Source organism: Ips typographus, linkage group LG2, assembly GCF_016097725.1.
Source record: "Ips typographus isolate SLU linkage group LG2, UJ_Ityp_2.0, whole genome shotgun sequence".
NCBI lineage: Eukaryota > Metazoa > Arthropoda > Insecta > Coleoptera > Curculionidae > Ips > Ips typographus.
In genome coordinates, this window is record NC_138423.1 from 6592645 (window position 1) to 6610831 (window position 18187).

At 34.8% G+C, this 18187-nt stretch overlaps 2 protein-coding genes across 3 annotated transcripts in view; one reads left to right on the forward strand and one right to left on the reverse strand.

Moving 5' to 3' along the window:
* poe (E3 ubiquitin-protein ligase-like protein poe) overlaps positions 1-3273 on the reverse strand; it is a 121917-nt gene extending 118644 nt beyond the window's left edge. For both annotated transcript variants that reach the window (XM_081972490.1, XM_081972489.1), the window contains exons 1-2: positions 3113-3273; positions 2912-3009 (exon numbers count right to left, since the gene is read on the reverse strand). In XM_081972490.1, coding sequence (XP_081828616.1) covers positions 2912-3009; positions 3113-3243 — 229 coding nt within the window. In that variant the 5' untranslated portion in view covers positions 3244-3273. The remainder of the gene's footprint in view (positions 1-2911; positions 3010-3112) is intronic.
* Positions 3274-8560: 5287 nt separating this feature from the next.
* On the forward strand, positions 8561-13771 carry LOC145725071 (L-sorbose 1-dehydrogenase-like). Its single transcript, XM_081973649.1, has 9 exons — positions 8561-8754; positions 9041-9256; positions 9319-9428; positions 10456-10605; positions 10660-10954; positions 11360-11507; positions 11562-11753; positions 11810-12140; positions 13495-13771. Exons 1-9 carry the CDS (start codon positions 8577-8579, stop codon positions 13702-13704), a joined length of 1830 nt encoding a protein of 609 aa, XP_081829775.1. The 5' UTR covers positions 8561-8576; the 3' UTR covers positions 13705-13771.
* The last annotated feature ends 4416 nt before the right edge of the window (positions 13772-18187 follow it).

The following is an 18187-nucleotide window of genomic DNA, read 5'->3' on the forward strand; positions in this document are numbered from 1 at the left end:
TTTTATGCCTGTTTTTGGTCAACTTCAGCAATAAACCTTATTATGGTAAAATTCATTGTAAAAAATCTGTTTTTTTCTACCTTAAAATCTACACTACTAACGAGAGAGCGCCAAAAGTGGTAATGTAAGTAAGAGTAGATAAACAATAGCTCAGACCTGTAGTTCAAACAGTTCCTATAAGATATTGACAAAATGTTCGACTATGAGAGAAGAAAATGTTTCCTTTTCATGAGAAATCTACAGTTTTCTGACGCGACACTTATTTAGAAACACCCCAAATACGACAGTAAAGTAATAACTAAAAAAACAACATTAATATTAAATATTTATCTATTTTACTAAATAAAATAGGAAGTTTTTCCTAGAATAAAATCGTTCCTAATGAGACTCATTGTAGGTAATAGTTAACTGAATACCAGTAAATGGCCATTAAAGTAAAGAATCTTCCTGATTTGACTTCATAAAAATATGAATTAGTAACACCCTTGTTTTTGGATTAGTACCAAATTCAATAGCACCTAAAAAATCAGTTTTAGTTTGTAATCTAACACAGAAAATGAAAAGATAATATTGATTTAGATCAGGTAATCTGGTAATCATGTTATCTAGCTACCAAAACCAAATAACCTTATGCAACCATTGCATTATTCTCGAAAACCGTTGCTTTTAGCCATTTTAATATACATTTTTTGTGTAAAAACGATGGGAAATTATGATATTTAATTAAAAACCTGTGACTGAATAAAAAGTATGACAGAATTAAATAAGAACCCTGTAACTGGCGTCGTCTATAAAATACATAAAAATTGTGGACAGATTTGAACTTTACCTATTTAAAAATGCAACAAAATTTCATGTATGTTTATTCTTTTATTTTTGACTCTGTTTATCGCCCTTATTATCAACTTATTGACTAAAAGAATTGTGGCTAATGTCTGTTTCCCCAACACTGGCTAAGTTGAGTTTAGACTGTGTTATTATGCACATGAACTGCATTCACATTCAAACATCAACTTAGCTAAAGTTGTACTTAAAATTGACATGGAAGAGTTGGGAAAACAGACATAAATCCACTAATTTTAGAATCATCTAACTCTAACTACCCTAGATAGTGTTTGCAGAGTAATTTGTTTAGTGATTATATTTTCTGCTTTATTGGCCTATTACAAAAAAAATTTTTCATCTAGGCCAATAAAACATTTGGTTTGTAGCCAATAATTTATTTTGAACTGGAGACAATTTTATGCTTAACCTATAAGTGTATTTCTCTTTCTATCTGATTCAATGTTTAAACAATAATAGAACTATCCTTCACCTCTATTTGATTTTATTCCATTTGCTGGTAATTTTAACATAGTAATTGTTCAATAGAACTCTGGATATAGGACATTAGCAAACACAAACATTTTGTATGCTTTCATAATAAACTAATACACCAAAACCTCAAATTTTACAAAATCAATGTTCTGTATGTAGTAGTCCCTTAATGACAGGAAATGTCAACTTAAAAAAAAAGTTGAAAATTTTGTACTATATTAGTAGTTTAGTAACTATATTTTAAACAGTGGGAAAAGCTGAAATTGTAAAAGCACACAATTTGCAGAGCAAAAAAATGTCATCTTTAATCTTGAAAAGTCTGTAAATTACATTCAAACAGCTGGGAAAGCTAAAACTATAAAAATACGTCACATGATCGTGAATTTAAATTTGCAGTTGGCAACCCAGTAAATTTAAATTGACACTTGTTAATAACAGTCATGTGACCCGGTAAATGTCGTCTGTTTCCTAGAAAAGGCTTTAAATTACATTTAAACAGCTGAGAAAGCTAAAATTGTAAAAGCATGTCATGTGATTGTAACAATTTAAATCTGCAGCTGGCAATACTGTAAAGTTAAATTGACACCTGTCAACAACAGTCATGTGACCCAGAAAATGTCATCTTTAGTGTTTCTGTGATTTTAAAATGCAATATAATCAAAATCTTTAAATGCCAATAATTTGAAAACAGCTAAACCAAATGTCACCTAATTATATATTTTTAGAATGAGAACGAAAAGATCTATCAAATTATCAGAAAATACACAGGATGTTCTATTAAAAATTTATCAACTTTGAATTTTTTCATGGTCTTTTATTTTATCCATTAACATTTTCTGCTGATTTAAGAGAAGCCCTATAACTTTTGTATTAACAGTTTTTTCCTATCTGCACAAATAAAGATGGCCCAAACTTTCTAAATTTATATACCTAAGCCTAAGGGTGCATATTCCTGAAATAAGGGAAGGAAATTACCAAGAGACTGTAGAATGTGACAGGAACCAGCAATTGTCAGCTTCTTCTGTCACATTCTAACAATTTAGAATTAGGGCCCTGATGTTTGCAACAACTAACCACTATACAAACTGACTGGCCGAGTGAGAACTGAAATTATGCTAAAATATTCCAGAAAACAAGTTTTACTAAAATAAAGGGTCAAGGTTTCTAAACCTACCTTTATTCTGGGGGGCTCTACTCTCTCAACCTTTAACCCTACTTTACGACATTTGTCTATTTTCAGGCCCAGTTTACTGAAGTATTTTCAGTAGGTACATGTATTAACATGACTAGAAAATTTGAAACTAACATGTCAAACTTTTTGTTAAGATAAGCTCAACCCCCAACAAGGCATAAAGTAGGTACCTAGTCCAAATTTATGTTTACATCAATTTGGACAATTTGATTTTTCAAGTGTACTCAATAATGCATCTTTACTGCATCACCATAAAACGTCATTATTGGTATATTATTGCATTTGCAAGTTATAAATAAACCCCCTAACACACCCACACAAACTGGTCTAAACAAAAGGTAATGTAATCACACAGAGAAATAGGCAAGAAAGTGGTTAAAAGTCATGCCAAAGTTAACTCACATTTTGATATACTGCTGCTAATATAATCAGCTGCGAGAACGGTGAAATTGTTGTAGAAGTTCTTGTGAGCCTCTTTGTGCCTCCAAATCTCGGATTCACTGAAATGAGTGAAAAGTATCGAGTTAAAATTAAAACGTTTCTAAGCTGTCAGGAAAAAAAATGAAATTCTGAGGACTACAACTGAAGTGGCATGTATCATACCTTTTCACTATCGTAGAACACAACTCTATAAGCTCGGTGGTACTAGAACATTCGTAATTCGGGGACAAAAAAGGCTTTAATACGAGGGACCAATCTACTCCGCCACTGCTCGCTGCCATTACTTCAACCATTTGTAAAAAAGTTTTTGCATTAAATGACAAATGTATTTTTTTATGTTTTGATGTCGAATTTACGTCAACTGTCATCGGATCGGTCACTCTTCATTTTTGACAGAGCCAAGACATTGCAATCTACCTAGAGAGGGATCAAAGTATCGTTTACTATTAGCAGAACAAACTTTACTTTTAATAATAAATTAGATTAAAATACATTGAATAATAAATAAGACAGTTTCCATTTTAACAGCCCCTAAATCCGCCATTTTGGTAGCTATAGAAAAAATAAGTAGTATCATCTTGTAGCTTTTCAAATCTTATTTTTTGCATTTTGTATACAAAAAATTCAAATTAAATTTTTTTTTTTAATTTAACGGGAAAAACAGATTAATATAAATTGAAAACTCAAGTGTGTTCTTAACTAAGAGATCAAATGAATACCAAAATCAAATATACAGTTATTATTTTTTATTAAAATATACATTCATGTACATGAAAAAAATAAAATGAGTGCGAAAAAGTAACTTTTTCTAATTTTGGCATATAAAGTGACACTTTTTAAAACTGTTTAGAGTGACAAAACGTTTTACTTTTCGTAACTAGTTACGAAAAGTATCACTTTATGTAACTAGTTATGAAAGGTTCATTTCATCACTCTCTGTTTTTATGCATTTCCGTAGAAACATATGGGCGACATCCATCATAACATGTCGTTGTCACAGTTTATACAAGGTGCTATGAAAGTGAATATTTGTGTTAAATCACTTTAAAAGATGGTTTTTACCGCTTTTTGGTTAAAATTAGAAAAAATTATGTATGCAACACGTTTCGAAAATGTCTTATTGTGTAACTCATTCAAATTGTAGGACCTCGCTGCGCTCGCCCTACAAACATTCATTCGTTACACAAAATCGATCTTTTCGTAACTGGTTACATAAATAGCTATTACCGCATCCGGTACTGAAAAGTGCATTTAAAGTACGAGAAGCAAAAGCTATAGGTTTGTCTGATCCGCGCCAATATTCTTTGGCTGGGAATGCGTCCTCAGATAGATGGGTCAAGCAAGACTACTGCTTTTTACCCTCCCATCGCTGTAGACCAAAAGGATAGGTCTGGAAGAGGAAGTCCAGAAATTTTCCCTTTCGGGAAGTTCCCAGAGTTGCATCGGCGTCCTCTGTCCTGGGAAAAGGATGCCCCCCCCCCTCTGACGGAGGGGCTCTTTTGACGCTCTTCTTGTCCTCCATTTCTTTTTTCTTCGTCAGCTCGTCCATCTCTGGTGGTCCTGGTTAGCTATAGGATGTCCAAACAGCCGGCTTTCGTCCGTCTGTTTTTACATCCTAAAGTTTTTGGGGAGTTAGGGTCTGGTGAGTGAGGGATGGTTTTCCCCCTTTTGCGTAGACAAAGCGGGAGAAAGTGCCAGGAGTACAGTCAGAGCCCAGTTAGCAGCGGGGGGAAGGTCTGGGGGGAATTGTTGTCCTCTTCTTGGCTGGTTGGTCCTGAATTGTCGTCTATCTGAAACAGAAAGAAAATCTTATTAATAATTACCCGTTATCCAATAACTGGTATCGGGGTCCTTTGTGGGGTGCTTCTAGCTCAGTGTCGTAGTTCACTGCTTCTTCAACTGATTTTCGCTGCTTGATCCTCTCCGTTGCGGTGGTGAACTTCAAATCTCGCTGGATGTTCACCACGTTTCTGACGTACCATGGGGCGTCCAGCGCTGTCCTGAGCGCAATATTTTCCACAGCTTGGAGTTTCTTCAGGTGCGGTTGAAGAACCGACTTCATGAGCGTCACTGTTCCGAAGTACCAGCTTCGATGTTCTACTTGTCATGGGGTACACAGTTTTGCTCTGGCCGCTCTGACTTTCTGTCTGGCTTATTATATGTGACTTCCACACGTGAGGTACGTCGCCTCGTTGCGCCACTCGATGTCATTTAACCTGACTTTGCCTTCTATCCTCACCTTTGGTCTGTTTTTGAAGACTATGGCCTGCGTTTCCTCCGCGTTAAGGTCGATCAGGAGTCGGCCGCTCCTGCTCCGTGCCATAATCGCAGTGTCATCCGCGTAGAGCGCTAACCTGGTCCGCTGACCAAAACATAAATGTTATAGAGAAATGGCGACAGTACTGCACCTTGCAGCACTCCTGCTTCCATTTCCCTATAACTTGAGTAGACGCTGTCGATTTTGACTCGGAAGCGACGAGCTGAAAGAAAAGATCTAATTAGTTTCACCAGGCCGACTGAAAAGCCGGCATCCAGCATCTGGATTAGAAGTCCTCTGTGCCAAACCCTGTCGAAGGCCTTGGAGACGTTTAGCAACTCGGCTCCTGTCGCTTCTTTCCTGTTCCCTTCCGTGATGAACTCGGTCATCCTCAGGAGTTGGAATTCCATTAATAGTGTCCTCCGGAATCCAAATTGCTCGTCGGGGATGACGTGCATCAGGTCCTCTTCTTGCTCGTTTAGCTTCTTGAGGATGATAACTTCTGCCACTATTCCCAAGGATGGCGGGAGGCTGATAATTCTGGGGGAACAGCGGGTCCTTTTGTGGTTTCGGAAACAGGATAACATCAGCCCTCTTACAGTCAGCAGGAAAGTGCCTTAGTCGAAGGATTGCATTAACCTATTCAACAGGGCCAGCTATCCCGCGTCTCGGAAGTTTATCTCGTCCCATCCTGGTGCCTTTCTTGTCTGATCCTATATTACCTTGCGATAAAACTGCACGGAGAGCTACACAATCGAAGCATCCGTCGTTAAGATAAACGGCTTGTTAAAATCAGGATACTGTAACACTGGGACATTGATAAGAATATTTTTACAAGTATCAAATGATGATGAAATCTGAGTCATGTACTACTTTGGAATCTTTCTTTAGACAGAGCGAGTTAATGGTTTCGTGATTTCAGCAAAGTGTTTGATAAACTTCCGATAATAACCAATTAATCTGGTTGGGTTACACCGTTAGGAGTTATCACATGTCCTAAGTAACAAACTTCTTTTCTGAGAAATTCTGACTTATCAAGCTGTACTTTCTGTTTGGACTTATCATATGTTCTTAAAAACATTACAATGTCATCTAAATAAACTAAACATTCGTCATTTTGTAATTCGCGTAATATATTGTCCATAACCCTTTGGAAAGTAGAAGGAGATTTTTTTAAAACCAAAAGCCATTCGTCTGAATTTTCGAGTCCATTTTCTGTTGGAAAAGCAGTTTTTTGAATATCATTCGTGTCCATTTCTATCTGATGAAATTTGCGAGATCTAATGTAAAAAAATACTGGCATTTGCCTAGTTTATCTAAGATATCAGGAATGTTTGGTAGTGGATTTCCTATAATCTATGACTCTGAATCTCCATTTATTTTTGCCTGATGCATCTAATTTTTTAGGGACAATCCATATGAGGTTTGACCGATAACATTTTTTTGATTTGAGATTTAACTTCAGCTTTATGAATCTCAGTTTTAGTAAAGATAGGTGTCTCATCAGCTCATCAGTTAGGTCTTATTTGGTTAGTAAACGTTAATGGAATTTCCTCGCAGTAGAAAATATCACGATATTCTAAACAAAGGTCACGATTTGTTTTTCTTTCCTCTGGATTGTAATGAATTAAACGAAGATTTTTTAAATTTGCTTTTAATAAATTATTATTGCTTTTATTCAAATCAATTTGATCAATATCGACTTCCATCTTCCATTACATCAATATGAAGAAGGCTTGAAATGTCGATTCTAATTGGGTTGTCTCTAGCTATTTGTTATAGTAGTAAAAGCAAAATTGTTATTTTTTGTTTTAGTTTTATTGTATAAAAGTTTTTAGAGCAAGTTCTTCATAATTCCTAATTCTTAAAATTCTATCAGTGGAAAGTTTAAAGAATATAACTTGGTAAAGATCATAGAACGTGCATCCTGACATCTCATTGTTTAATTTTTACTTGCAGACAATGAAATTAAGTAGGTAAACAATCCAAATTCCTTTTTTTTTTCTTTTTTTCGTCAAAGCTAAGTTCAAGTGCATTTTTAATCTCTTGCTATGTATTTATTTCATTAATTCTTGAGCAAATTACCTAACTAACAAACTAAAAATAAAAATGAACAAACTTTGAAAATTGGGCATATTAAACTTGTTAATTATTTCGTCAAGTTCAGAGTGTGACATTTATCTTGCGAATAATTTTCAGTTTATCTATACATCGAGTTAATGTATAAAACTTATTATAAAATTTATTTAAAAACAAAAACAATAGAAATAAAAATGTATGAGCAAAATTAGAATGTTTAAATTGTCACACAAGAAAATTAGTAGAATTTTCATTCCTAAAACACTTATTTTCTAATGCCAATAGGAGTGAAGCGATGTGTGTCTTCAAATCCCTGGTCTTCCTACGTCTAAGGGTTGCCAGTAGGAACAAAACGATGTGTGTCTTCGAATTCCTGGACTTCCTCTTCTTGTTTGATTTCTTCGAGAAGTTTAGCGGTGAAGCACTTTTTCCGAATTAACCGTTGAAACGGAACTTCAGTAAATCCCACCGACTGCGCCAAAAAAAATCATTTTTTACTACTCTACATGGTTACGTAGTGTATAATGTTTAATAAATATTAATAAACAAAAATAACTGAGTTTTTTAATAATAAAGACAGAGATTGAACTCAATTTGTGTTATTTAATTTAACAGTTTCTAACTCAATTACTTCGAGAGATACAGTGTGATTTAGAATATTTATTTCTTCTAAAATTCTGTTTTTACCTCCCTGTCTGTATAATACTATAAATATTTCAAATAATAAACTTTACTGTTAATAATAAATTAGAGTAAAATACATTAATAGATATGACAATTAGTATATCATCATAACAATAATCACAATAAGTAGATCATCTTGTAGCTTTTTAAATCCTCTATTTTGCATTTTGTATACAAAAAATTCAAATTCAATTTTTTCTTATGGAAAAAACAGATTAATCTAAATTAAAAAATGCGAAAAAGTTACTTTACCGCATCCGGTACTGAAAAGTGCACTTAATCGCATTGTTGGTTTCTTGAGTTTTTTTAGAGAAATTCAAAATTTTGACCGATACTTGGTTGTTGATCAATCATCGGTGTTGTGTACTTTGATGTCCTACCCCGACTTTTAGATAACAAAATGGAAAAAAAAACAGTTTTTTTAGTTAAAACTTAACGTGTGCAACAGTTTAAGCCAATAAGTAGATGCAAATGTGATAGGTGCATTAACACTACATTTTACGTTTGCACTTTGATAACAAAAAAAAATCTGGTTGTTTTGGTAGAATACTTATATAAATATGAAAAAACCGTCATAGCACTACTATTCAATGGTTCCTCGACGAGATGTGGACGCTACCACTTTTGTTCATACTTTGTATTCGGGCCGTTGTTCCGTTTGGAGAAAATGCGAATACTACGCAACTAGCTGAAGAATTGGAAGCATTAATAGAAGAAGCGATCAACTATGAACCTCCCGATGACTTATCCGCATACCTTAACGCAACTAACAAAGAACCAATCGGTAAGAATTTTTCTACATTGATGAATGATTTTTTTATGAGTTTCTGGTAATGCTAGATTTTTCCTAGCAATTGTTATACAGTTTCTGGCAATGCGTGATAGTTTCTGGTAACTGCCAGATAGATTTTGGCAATGCCAGATAGGTTCTAGCATTGGCAGATAGTTAAAGAAAAAAAAGGGAAAGTGTCTTTTACGCACACTGATGCTCAAAAACATGTCCTTCGGGCACTTGACTTGCGTAAAATATCACTTTCCGCACTTGTTAGGAAAATAATTAATAATTTCAGAATATGGAACATACGATTTTATTATCGTGGGTTCGGGTCCGGCCGGTTCGGTTATCGCAAATCGATTAACTGAAATTGGAGAATGGAAGGTTCTACTTTTAGAAGCAGGCCCTAACGTAACCGACCTAAATAAGTTATTGTCCATGTACGGATATGTTGCAATCAGCGAAGATGAAATGGGATACGTAACGGTACCACAAACTTACGCTTGTCAAGGTGGGCTGTTTAAGCCAAACGTGCTAAAAGTTTTAAAATTGTGAGGAGTGTTATAATTTTAGGTATGGAAAATAAGCAGTGCACTGTTAGGGGTGGTAGAGTTTTAGGAGGGGCGTCCAGTATAAATGGGGGATTTTACATTCGAGCTCATCCCGGTGATTTCCAAAGATGGGTAAATATACACAAGTGATTTGCCTCGAATTTTTAACACTGAAGTGTCTAGAAGTCAATTTAATAGTGCTAAGCTTGAAATGACATTTTTAAGCCTATGGAAAATGTAAAAATTGTTTTTTATGTCAAAAACTTGGTTAAGATAGCCTTGAAACTCAATTTTCCAAGCTGAAAGCCCTAAAAATAGTCCAGAGTTTTAAGAAAATGAAAAGCAAAGTAAAACAACTTGAAAAGTCAGTCTTAAAGTCATTTTTCATGGAACTAATGTCAATATCCTGTATTTAAGACTATTTTCAAGACTAAAATATTGAAATGAGTTTTCAAATTATGAAAACTTTCTTCAAATGTAAATTTTAAGCTTTTGATGTCACTTTTTATTGGTTCAGAATCACGTTTTGGTGTCCAAGTTATGTTTCAAAGTTTAAATGTGTGAATTTGTTGTGAAAAATTCTAGAGAAAGTAGTTTTTAATGTCTACAAATCATTTTTCAATACTAAAGTTTGTCAGTTATCTGAAAACTGTGACAATTGTCACAGTTTACAAGTCAATTTTCAAGACTAAATTCTTTCAATTTGTCTGAAAACCATGAAAACTGGTTGCAAAGACAATTTTTAAGCTTCTCATGTCAATTTTCACCGTTTCAAGGTAAATTTACTGGTTTCTAAATCAATTTTCAGAAAACAAAGTCTTTCAATTTGTCTGGAAGAGTTGGGTTGGTTTTGAACGTATACTATTTAAAGTACTCGCAAACGAAGTTTCAAATCAGAAAGAGGTATTTATTTTTTCAAATTGAACAAGAAAAGTAAAAGAAACTGTAATTTTTGAAAAATATCCAGTGACGTAGAAAATAAGCCGGAAAATTACATAATGTATGTCAACTTATTTTTTGATGGACTGTGATGGTGAATCATTGACATTTAAAACTGTCCCACCCTGTATATCACTTCCTTTCACTACTTCTAAACAATAAAGTTAAATACATACCCCATATTCCTGTTTTTAAAATAGTTTTTCTGTATTTTTCATAGGTTGACGTGTATGGTGCGCAAAACTGGACTTGGGAAGAAGTGCTGCCCTATTACATTAAATCTGAAAATGTCACTTATGAACCCAGAGACGATGAGTACCATGGACACGACGGCTATTTGACTGTTAGCAATGAGATGGACTCTGAAACGGTACTATGAAACGGTTTGTTACATAAACCGATTTGAACTTGTTACATTTTCCAGACCGAACCATTGCTAAATGCCTTCTACGAACAAGGCTTAAGCTACGAAGATTTCAATGGGGTGGCCAGTAATGGTGTTTCTAGGATTCCGGTGACTAAGAAAGGAAATGAACGCGCCAGTGCCGTCACCAGTTTTATTAACCCTGCCCTAAATAGAACCAATTTGGAAGTCAGCATTAATAGTTACGTCACCAAAGTGATTATAGACGACGATAAGGTGACCGCAACAGGTGTTATCTTTGTCAAAAATCAAACTAAATACATTGCCTATGCCAATAAGGAGATTATAATATCAGGTTAGTTGATGAGCTAGAAACTAGTTGAATAGTGTTCTTCCATTTCCACAACGTTTAACGGTTTTATTATTCTTCTCCTCTCCATCCTGACCTTAAAAACTGCTCCTCTAAATAAATCTGCAGAAGCACAACCATTCTCACAGATTCCGCAGCCAATATCCTTTTTCCCAGATTATTAAGTGGAGTGTCTCATATTTTGAAGCCTGCATTATGTGACACAGATAGGGGATCTTTCTTCTCTTTAACACCTCCAAATACTCTTTATTCATTCTGTTAGGCACTTCTGCGTTGGTCATGTTCTCTGATTATTCTTATGTAGGTCCACATCTCAAATGCTTCTATTTTTCTTTCCTATGTTCTGTTAAGGTGTTCTAAAACGTTTTTATTGCTATAATTCAATTTTAGGAGGGCCTTACAACTCTGCATTTCTGCTGTTACATTCAGGTATAGGGCCTCGCAAAGACCTGGAAGCGTTGGATATTCCAGTAATTGCTGACTTACCGGTAGGCCAGTATTACCAGGACCATGCGTTGTTCTTAGGGTTTTACATAAAGTAACAGTTGTTCTGATGTAACTTCAACCAAATCTAGCACAACGTATGTTTCAGAACTAACCGTACTTTATATAATTACACTTTTTTGGAGCAAGTGAAACGTTATCAGAATCATCTTAGACCTTTAACAAACCAGGCGAATGTGATGGCTTGGTCGAGCTATGGTGACAGTGCGGTAAGACCCAATATCGAATGGACGACTTTTGAGCCCTACGCAGAAGCAACTTCTGTTCAAAAAATATTCAGGTAATCGAATTTCTTATTGTATCTGGTTAACCACAACTCGTATTGTTGTTAAACAGGCTCAGTAACGCAACAGTCGATTCTATGGAAGGAAACGAAGAAACTGACCTAACCCTCTTCGTCACGTTGTGTCATCCAAAGTCACGTGGAACGATCACTTTGAAATCCAGCGATCCCAAAGATAAGCCCTTAATCGATTCCAATAGCTACGCAGATCCTGACGATGTGGAAGTAATGCTGCAAGCTATAAAAATGACTCTAGCTTTGAACGAAACTGAAACCTTCCGGAATTTTCAAATGCAACCAGTTCTTCACGATGCACCTGGGTGTAAAGGCAAAAAGGGCTCTAGAAAATGGATTATATGTGCGATAAGATACTATGGTTCTACGGTAGGTTTTCAATAGCTGTAAGTATGCTTTACAATGCTTTATATGCGCGTGCATATGAGTACATTGAAACTATAAACTAGCTGAATGTACAAAAGAACTGAAAATGTACCTTTACGGTTCAGTCAGGTGGAAAAAATGGATTTATGCCCTCGAGCCATAAAATCCTTTTACCAGCCGTTGCATACCTACTTTTTATTAAAAAACAAGATAGATAGTGGAAACTACTTGGGAAAGTAACATAATAACACAACCACATTTAGTCTATTATCTGGATTGTTGACTATTTCTTCCCTTGTAGACGTACTAGTGACAACCGCAAGTGTGTTTGAAGACAGTAAAGCTTGCCAAAATTCAAATTTTATTTTGAATTGAATCCTCTGTACAGGGTGGTCTATCACGAATCGTCGCAATCTACTATCGAAGAACAGTAATGACTATAATTCTGAAAATATGTCCATGGAGGCAGTTCATCTAAATTCTAAAATATTTTCAAAATTGTGACAGTTCCGATTAAACACCCTGTACATTATTTCTTTTTTAAACATATTTTATATCTAATTTTTTTAAATGACAAATTTATACTTTTTGAAATATTCACAAATAAATGATTTTCTATGTTGCAAAAAAAAATTGAATTCAGTCCATTCTGTACGCATAGTTAAATAACTCAGTTATTTGATACACTGTATAAGGTAGTAAAAATTTATATATTGAACCACTCTGTAGCTCTTAAATAATCGAGTTACAGGGTGTTCATGTGCAAAGTGTCGAATTCAGTCCACTTTGTATTAACGGTTAAATAACTCAGTTATTTAACACTTTTACTATAGATACTATCAGGTGATGCAAGAAAGGTTTCAGCACCTACAAACTGATATATGAAACCACTCTGTAACTGTCAAAATAACCAACTTACAGGGTATTAAAATAGAAATTACATTTTGTTTTTATATAACACAGTTATTTGACATGTTCATTATACACACTGAATAAAGTGGTAAAAAAATTTAATTATTTATAGGAACTGAAATAGCTACGAGGACCAAAAATTTGATTGAATGTAACTTTGCTGGATATATCTTGATCATCCAAAAATGACCGTAAATCGAAATACCACAATTTTGGTTTATAAATCTTTCATTAGTTCGTTTACCACATTTTGTTGAATTTTTTGTTCTTTTTTATATGATGTCAAAAAATTATTAATTTTCTTTTTAATTAACGAACTTTTTAGTGGTTTCTTTATTCACTTTTTTAAACTTTGATATTAAAGGATCCATAACCCTTCTTCGGGCATTCAGGTTTTCCACAAACATTCTTGTTTCACTATAAATAATAGATAATTTTTCCACAGAATTTCCATCCAACCTCAGCCAATTTGATGGGAAATGACACGTCCAAGTCGGTTGTGAATCGTCGATTATTGGTTCACGGATTTGTGAATTTAAGGGTCGCAGACACTAGCATTTTTCCTGAAACTGTTTCGGGCCATCCACATTCCACTTCCTATATGACCGGCGAACGCTGTGCTGACTTTATCAAAGAGGACTACGGCAAATTATAATAATAGATTGTATACCAATAATATATTATGTATTTTTAGTTTATTTGGAATAAATAAGTTTCATTTAGTGGTGTTGTATGTCGCTACCACCTTCCACTTTAACACCTTGTAACTGGGTTATTTTAAGAGCTACAGTTCAATATACCAATTTGTAGGTTTTAAAATCCTCTTTTGATCACCCTATTTTTATTGAAAATGCCAAATAACTGAGTTATGCCTGTTTCCCCGCCACTTTCAAGCCGATTTTTAATTACAACTTAGGCTGAGTTGAGGTGTGAATGTGACAGATCAGGTGCAAAATAACAAAGTCTATACTAAACTTATCTATAGTTGGATTTTTACCTTTTGAGAATGACGTCATCTTTTTACATCTTTGTTTATCGCATATCAAACATATGAAATAAACAATTTTAGCAAAAAAGGCACGTTGTTAATTTTGTCGTCCTGTCAAATTAAAAACGTTGACATTTACTGTCACTTTGATTTAAACGAATATCAAAGGTATAAAAATGCTGTGCTACAATGAGAAGGCCCAAATGCTAATTCTAAATGTGCTGCTTTTTTCGAGTACGAAAAGAAACAGTTTCCAGATGTCAACTGAAACTCGCATGATCACTCATTTTTCAAAGCATTTGTAGGTTAGAATTTGTGATCTAATTCCAGACATGCGTGTTTTTTCACCTGCTTGACGTCATTCTCAAAGGGTAAAATTTTGACTATATATCAGTTTTTAGGTGCCTTGCTACCTTCTTTGGATCACCTGATAGAGTATTTATAGTAAAAATTATTAAATAACTGATTTATTTAACCGTTAATACAGAGTGGACTGAATTTGACACTTTCCACTTTAACACCCTGTAAATTAGTGATTTTAATGGTTACAGGGTGCTTAAATTACCCTTAAATTCTTCTTTTTACCACCTTTTGCAGTGTCTATAGTAAACATGTTAAATACCTGAGTTATTAAGCATAAATACAATAAATACCTACTTGGGAGACACTAGAAGCACTGAGAGTTGGAGACTACTAAAGTCGCTAAGACAAGATAACAAAAGGAACATAATATCACCGAATATTTCCCTCATGTGTTAAATGTCCCATATGAGCAGTGCATTTTCACCAGAATGACAGCGATAATTGCATTCTAAAGTGATAATTGCATTTCGATAATTGCACTGTACGTATCTATAACGACTGCATTGTTGTAGAGCCTATTGCTAGTACACTAATTGTTGTCCTTGCGCAGTTTTTTGACTTTTTATAACCAAACAATGTCAAACGCGACGTCAACAAAAATTAATGAACGGTTTGGAACTTGCTCATTGAGCTCCATTGAGCAATCTATAGTTGCAGCTAAACTAAAACATTTTCTTGATTCGGGAAATATTCCCCAAAATTACATTCGTGCCTTAAAAATGACCTGATAATTCTGCGTTCAAACTTGTTATCTTTGCAAACTGCATTCGGTCATTTTCATATTTTTTTCTAAAAAAGCCCTCCACCTTCGGTGTCGGGCTCTTTCGCCAAAAAAATATGACAATAAACTCATGCAGTTAAGAGATAACAAGTTTTCATGCAAAATTATCGGTAATTTTTATGCACTTGTGCAATTACCCCCGATAATTGCATTCTAAAGTGATAATTGCATTTCGATAATTGCACTGTACGTATCTATGACGACTGCATTGTTGTAGAGCCTATTGCTAATACACTAATTGTTGTCCTTGCGCAGTATTTTGACTTTTTATAACCAAACAATGTCAAAGGCGATGTTAACAAAAATTAATAAACGGTTTGGAAGTTGCTCATTGAGCTCCATTGAGCAATCTATAGTTGCAGCAAAATCAAAACATTTTCTTTATTCGGGAAATATTCCCCAAAATTACATTCGTGCTTTTAAAAATTACCTGATAATTCTGCGTTCAAACTTGTTATCTGTATTTGTATACTGTATATGGTATATTATATTATTTTGGTTCAGGACTACGAAGACCTGGAGTATATGACCCGGAAATTAGTTGAAGAATATACCAAATGGGGCCTCGAAGTGAACGTAAATAAAACCGAATATATGTGCATACAACAAGAAGTTGCTGCAACAAATATAAATACCTGGGAATGTACATTACGAACGACGGTACCACGGATGAAGCAATAAGGGACCGAAACATCCAGGGATGTAGGCATCAACCTTCTAAACAGTGTATTATGGGACAAAACCATATCGAAAGTCAATAAACACCGAATATACAATAGCATAGTCACATACGACAGTGAAGTGTGGCAATTAAAACAACGCTCAGAGAACTCGTTAAAGGTAACCGAGATGGACATTTGGAGACGCGCCACGGGCAAATAAAGGTCGAAAAGGATCCGAAATGAACGGATTCAAGAAATTATGAATGTCAGACATACAATAGTAGAGAACATACACGTGGCGCAACTCAAATGGTATGGACACGTTCAGAGGATGGGAGAAGAAAGGCTACCCAAGCAAATTGTTAACTGGACACCACAGGGGAGAAGAAAAAGAGGGCTACCCAGAAAGAGCTAGAGAAGCCAGCTATGGCTCATTTTGTATCCTCTTTCTAATGGCGTTAGAAACTAAATTGAAAACTCAATGAAGTCTGTTCTTAATTAAGAAATCAAATGAATACAAAAATCAAATGTACAGTTATTATTTTTTATTTAAATATACATTCATCTACATAATACAGTACAGTAAAATGGCTTTAAAATAGAAACGTACAGCACAATATATTGTCACGTTTAAGGGTGCGTAGTGAGGGATGGTAGAGAAACAACCTAGGTCACAGGCAAGCCTCGTTTATTATAAAAATAGTTTAAACCAAACAATTAAGAGGGGTTATTCTTACCCCCAGAATAAAAGGGCCAACACGGCCGTAATCGTCGTTGAGCGCATGAGAGTTCGGGGAGGGTGAGTTTAGTTTTAGCCCTTCAGCTACACCGTAAAGGGGCACGCAAAGGTGTTCTTGTACGATGTGACCAAAAGACCAAGTGAACAACTGACAGGGTTAAGGGTTCTAACGGTCACTTCAAGTTGCGAGAGAACCCTTCTCTTTTCAGCCTGGGATCCTGAGAGGGTAGCGAGCCGACCCACCACTTCAAGTTAGGGAATGTTGCTCGCCGACCAACCCGGAGACCAGTAATTGTAGATGGCCACTATGGCCAGCCTTGCTGAATAAATACTCGTCGATTGACCCAGATTCCTACCAGACTTGCTGACATACACGATTATTCGGTGTATAGTACGATAGGTATGTAGTTGGAATCTGCGACAATATTAAATTTAAGACAATTTATAAGCCGACAAATATTTAGCATAAACCTGCATTGTCATTTAATAATATGTAAATGCTGGAATATTTAGATATATTTCCGCAGTATTTGTTGACGTTTTATGGACATTGTCTGACAGTCATAACTTACAACATTTAAATCACCTTTGAACTACTTTAAACTAGTCATAGAAATGATCAGTTCTGTCTGTCTTTAAGTCTGTTTTTATTCTCTTCGTTTTCAAAGAAGTATAATGAAAAATATCGTTCATAATTCGTCCAAAAATAGGTTTTTTATTATACTTAACAGAAAATACTACATTTTCAACTGTTTATAAAATACAGTAAATATGACATTTTCGGAACAGCGCACGGAAATTTTTTCCCGATCCCTCTTTCCGTGCGCTTAATAATAAACATAGATATCCATGATACTAGATATCCTATGGCAACCCGAAGAAAAAAAAGAAACGAGTAATGTGTCTATAGCAACGATTTATTTATTAATGTCAAATTTTATTTTCTGTCAGTGAAAATTAAGTATTTATGTATTTATTACATTTTGCAAAAATGAATTCAGATTGTGAAGAAAATCGGGATATTCCCGAAAATATCTTACAACGAGCGGCAGAAGTGAGTGCAGATTTATTACCAGTGAAATCCAGGTTGAGATATGAACAAGAATATAACAGTTTTACCGAATGGCGGACTCAGAAACGAATCAAAATTGTGAGTGACGATATTCTTTTAGTATATTTTTCTGAAAAAGCCAACACTATGAAATCCTCCACTTTATGGAGTCGATTCTTTATGTTAAAGAGTTGTTTGGCAATAAAAGAAAATACCCACCATCAATATCCAAAAACGATTGCTTTTTTGAAACGACAAGCTGTAGGATATATACCAAAGAAATCCAAGATTCTTACAGCAGAACAAGTAACCAAATTTTTATGTGAAGCTTCAGATGGAGAATATCTACTAGCAAAAGTAATTTTAGTGTTTGGCATCTTCGGTGCATGCCGCAGAGATGATTTAATACGTTTGAGTTTAGATGATGTGGAAGATAATGGGCGTTTCCTTGTCGTGTTCTTACGAGATGGAAAAACTCACAGAAGAAGTTTTACCATTACCAATGAAAATTGCAAATTCGATCCCTGTACAATTTACCGTAAATACGCAGATCT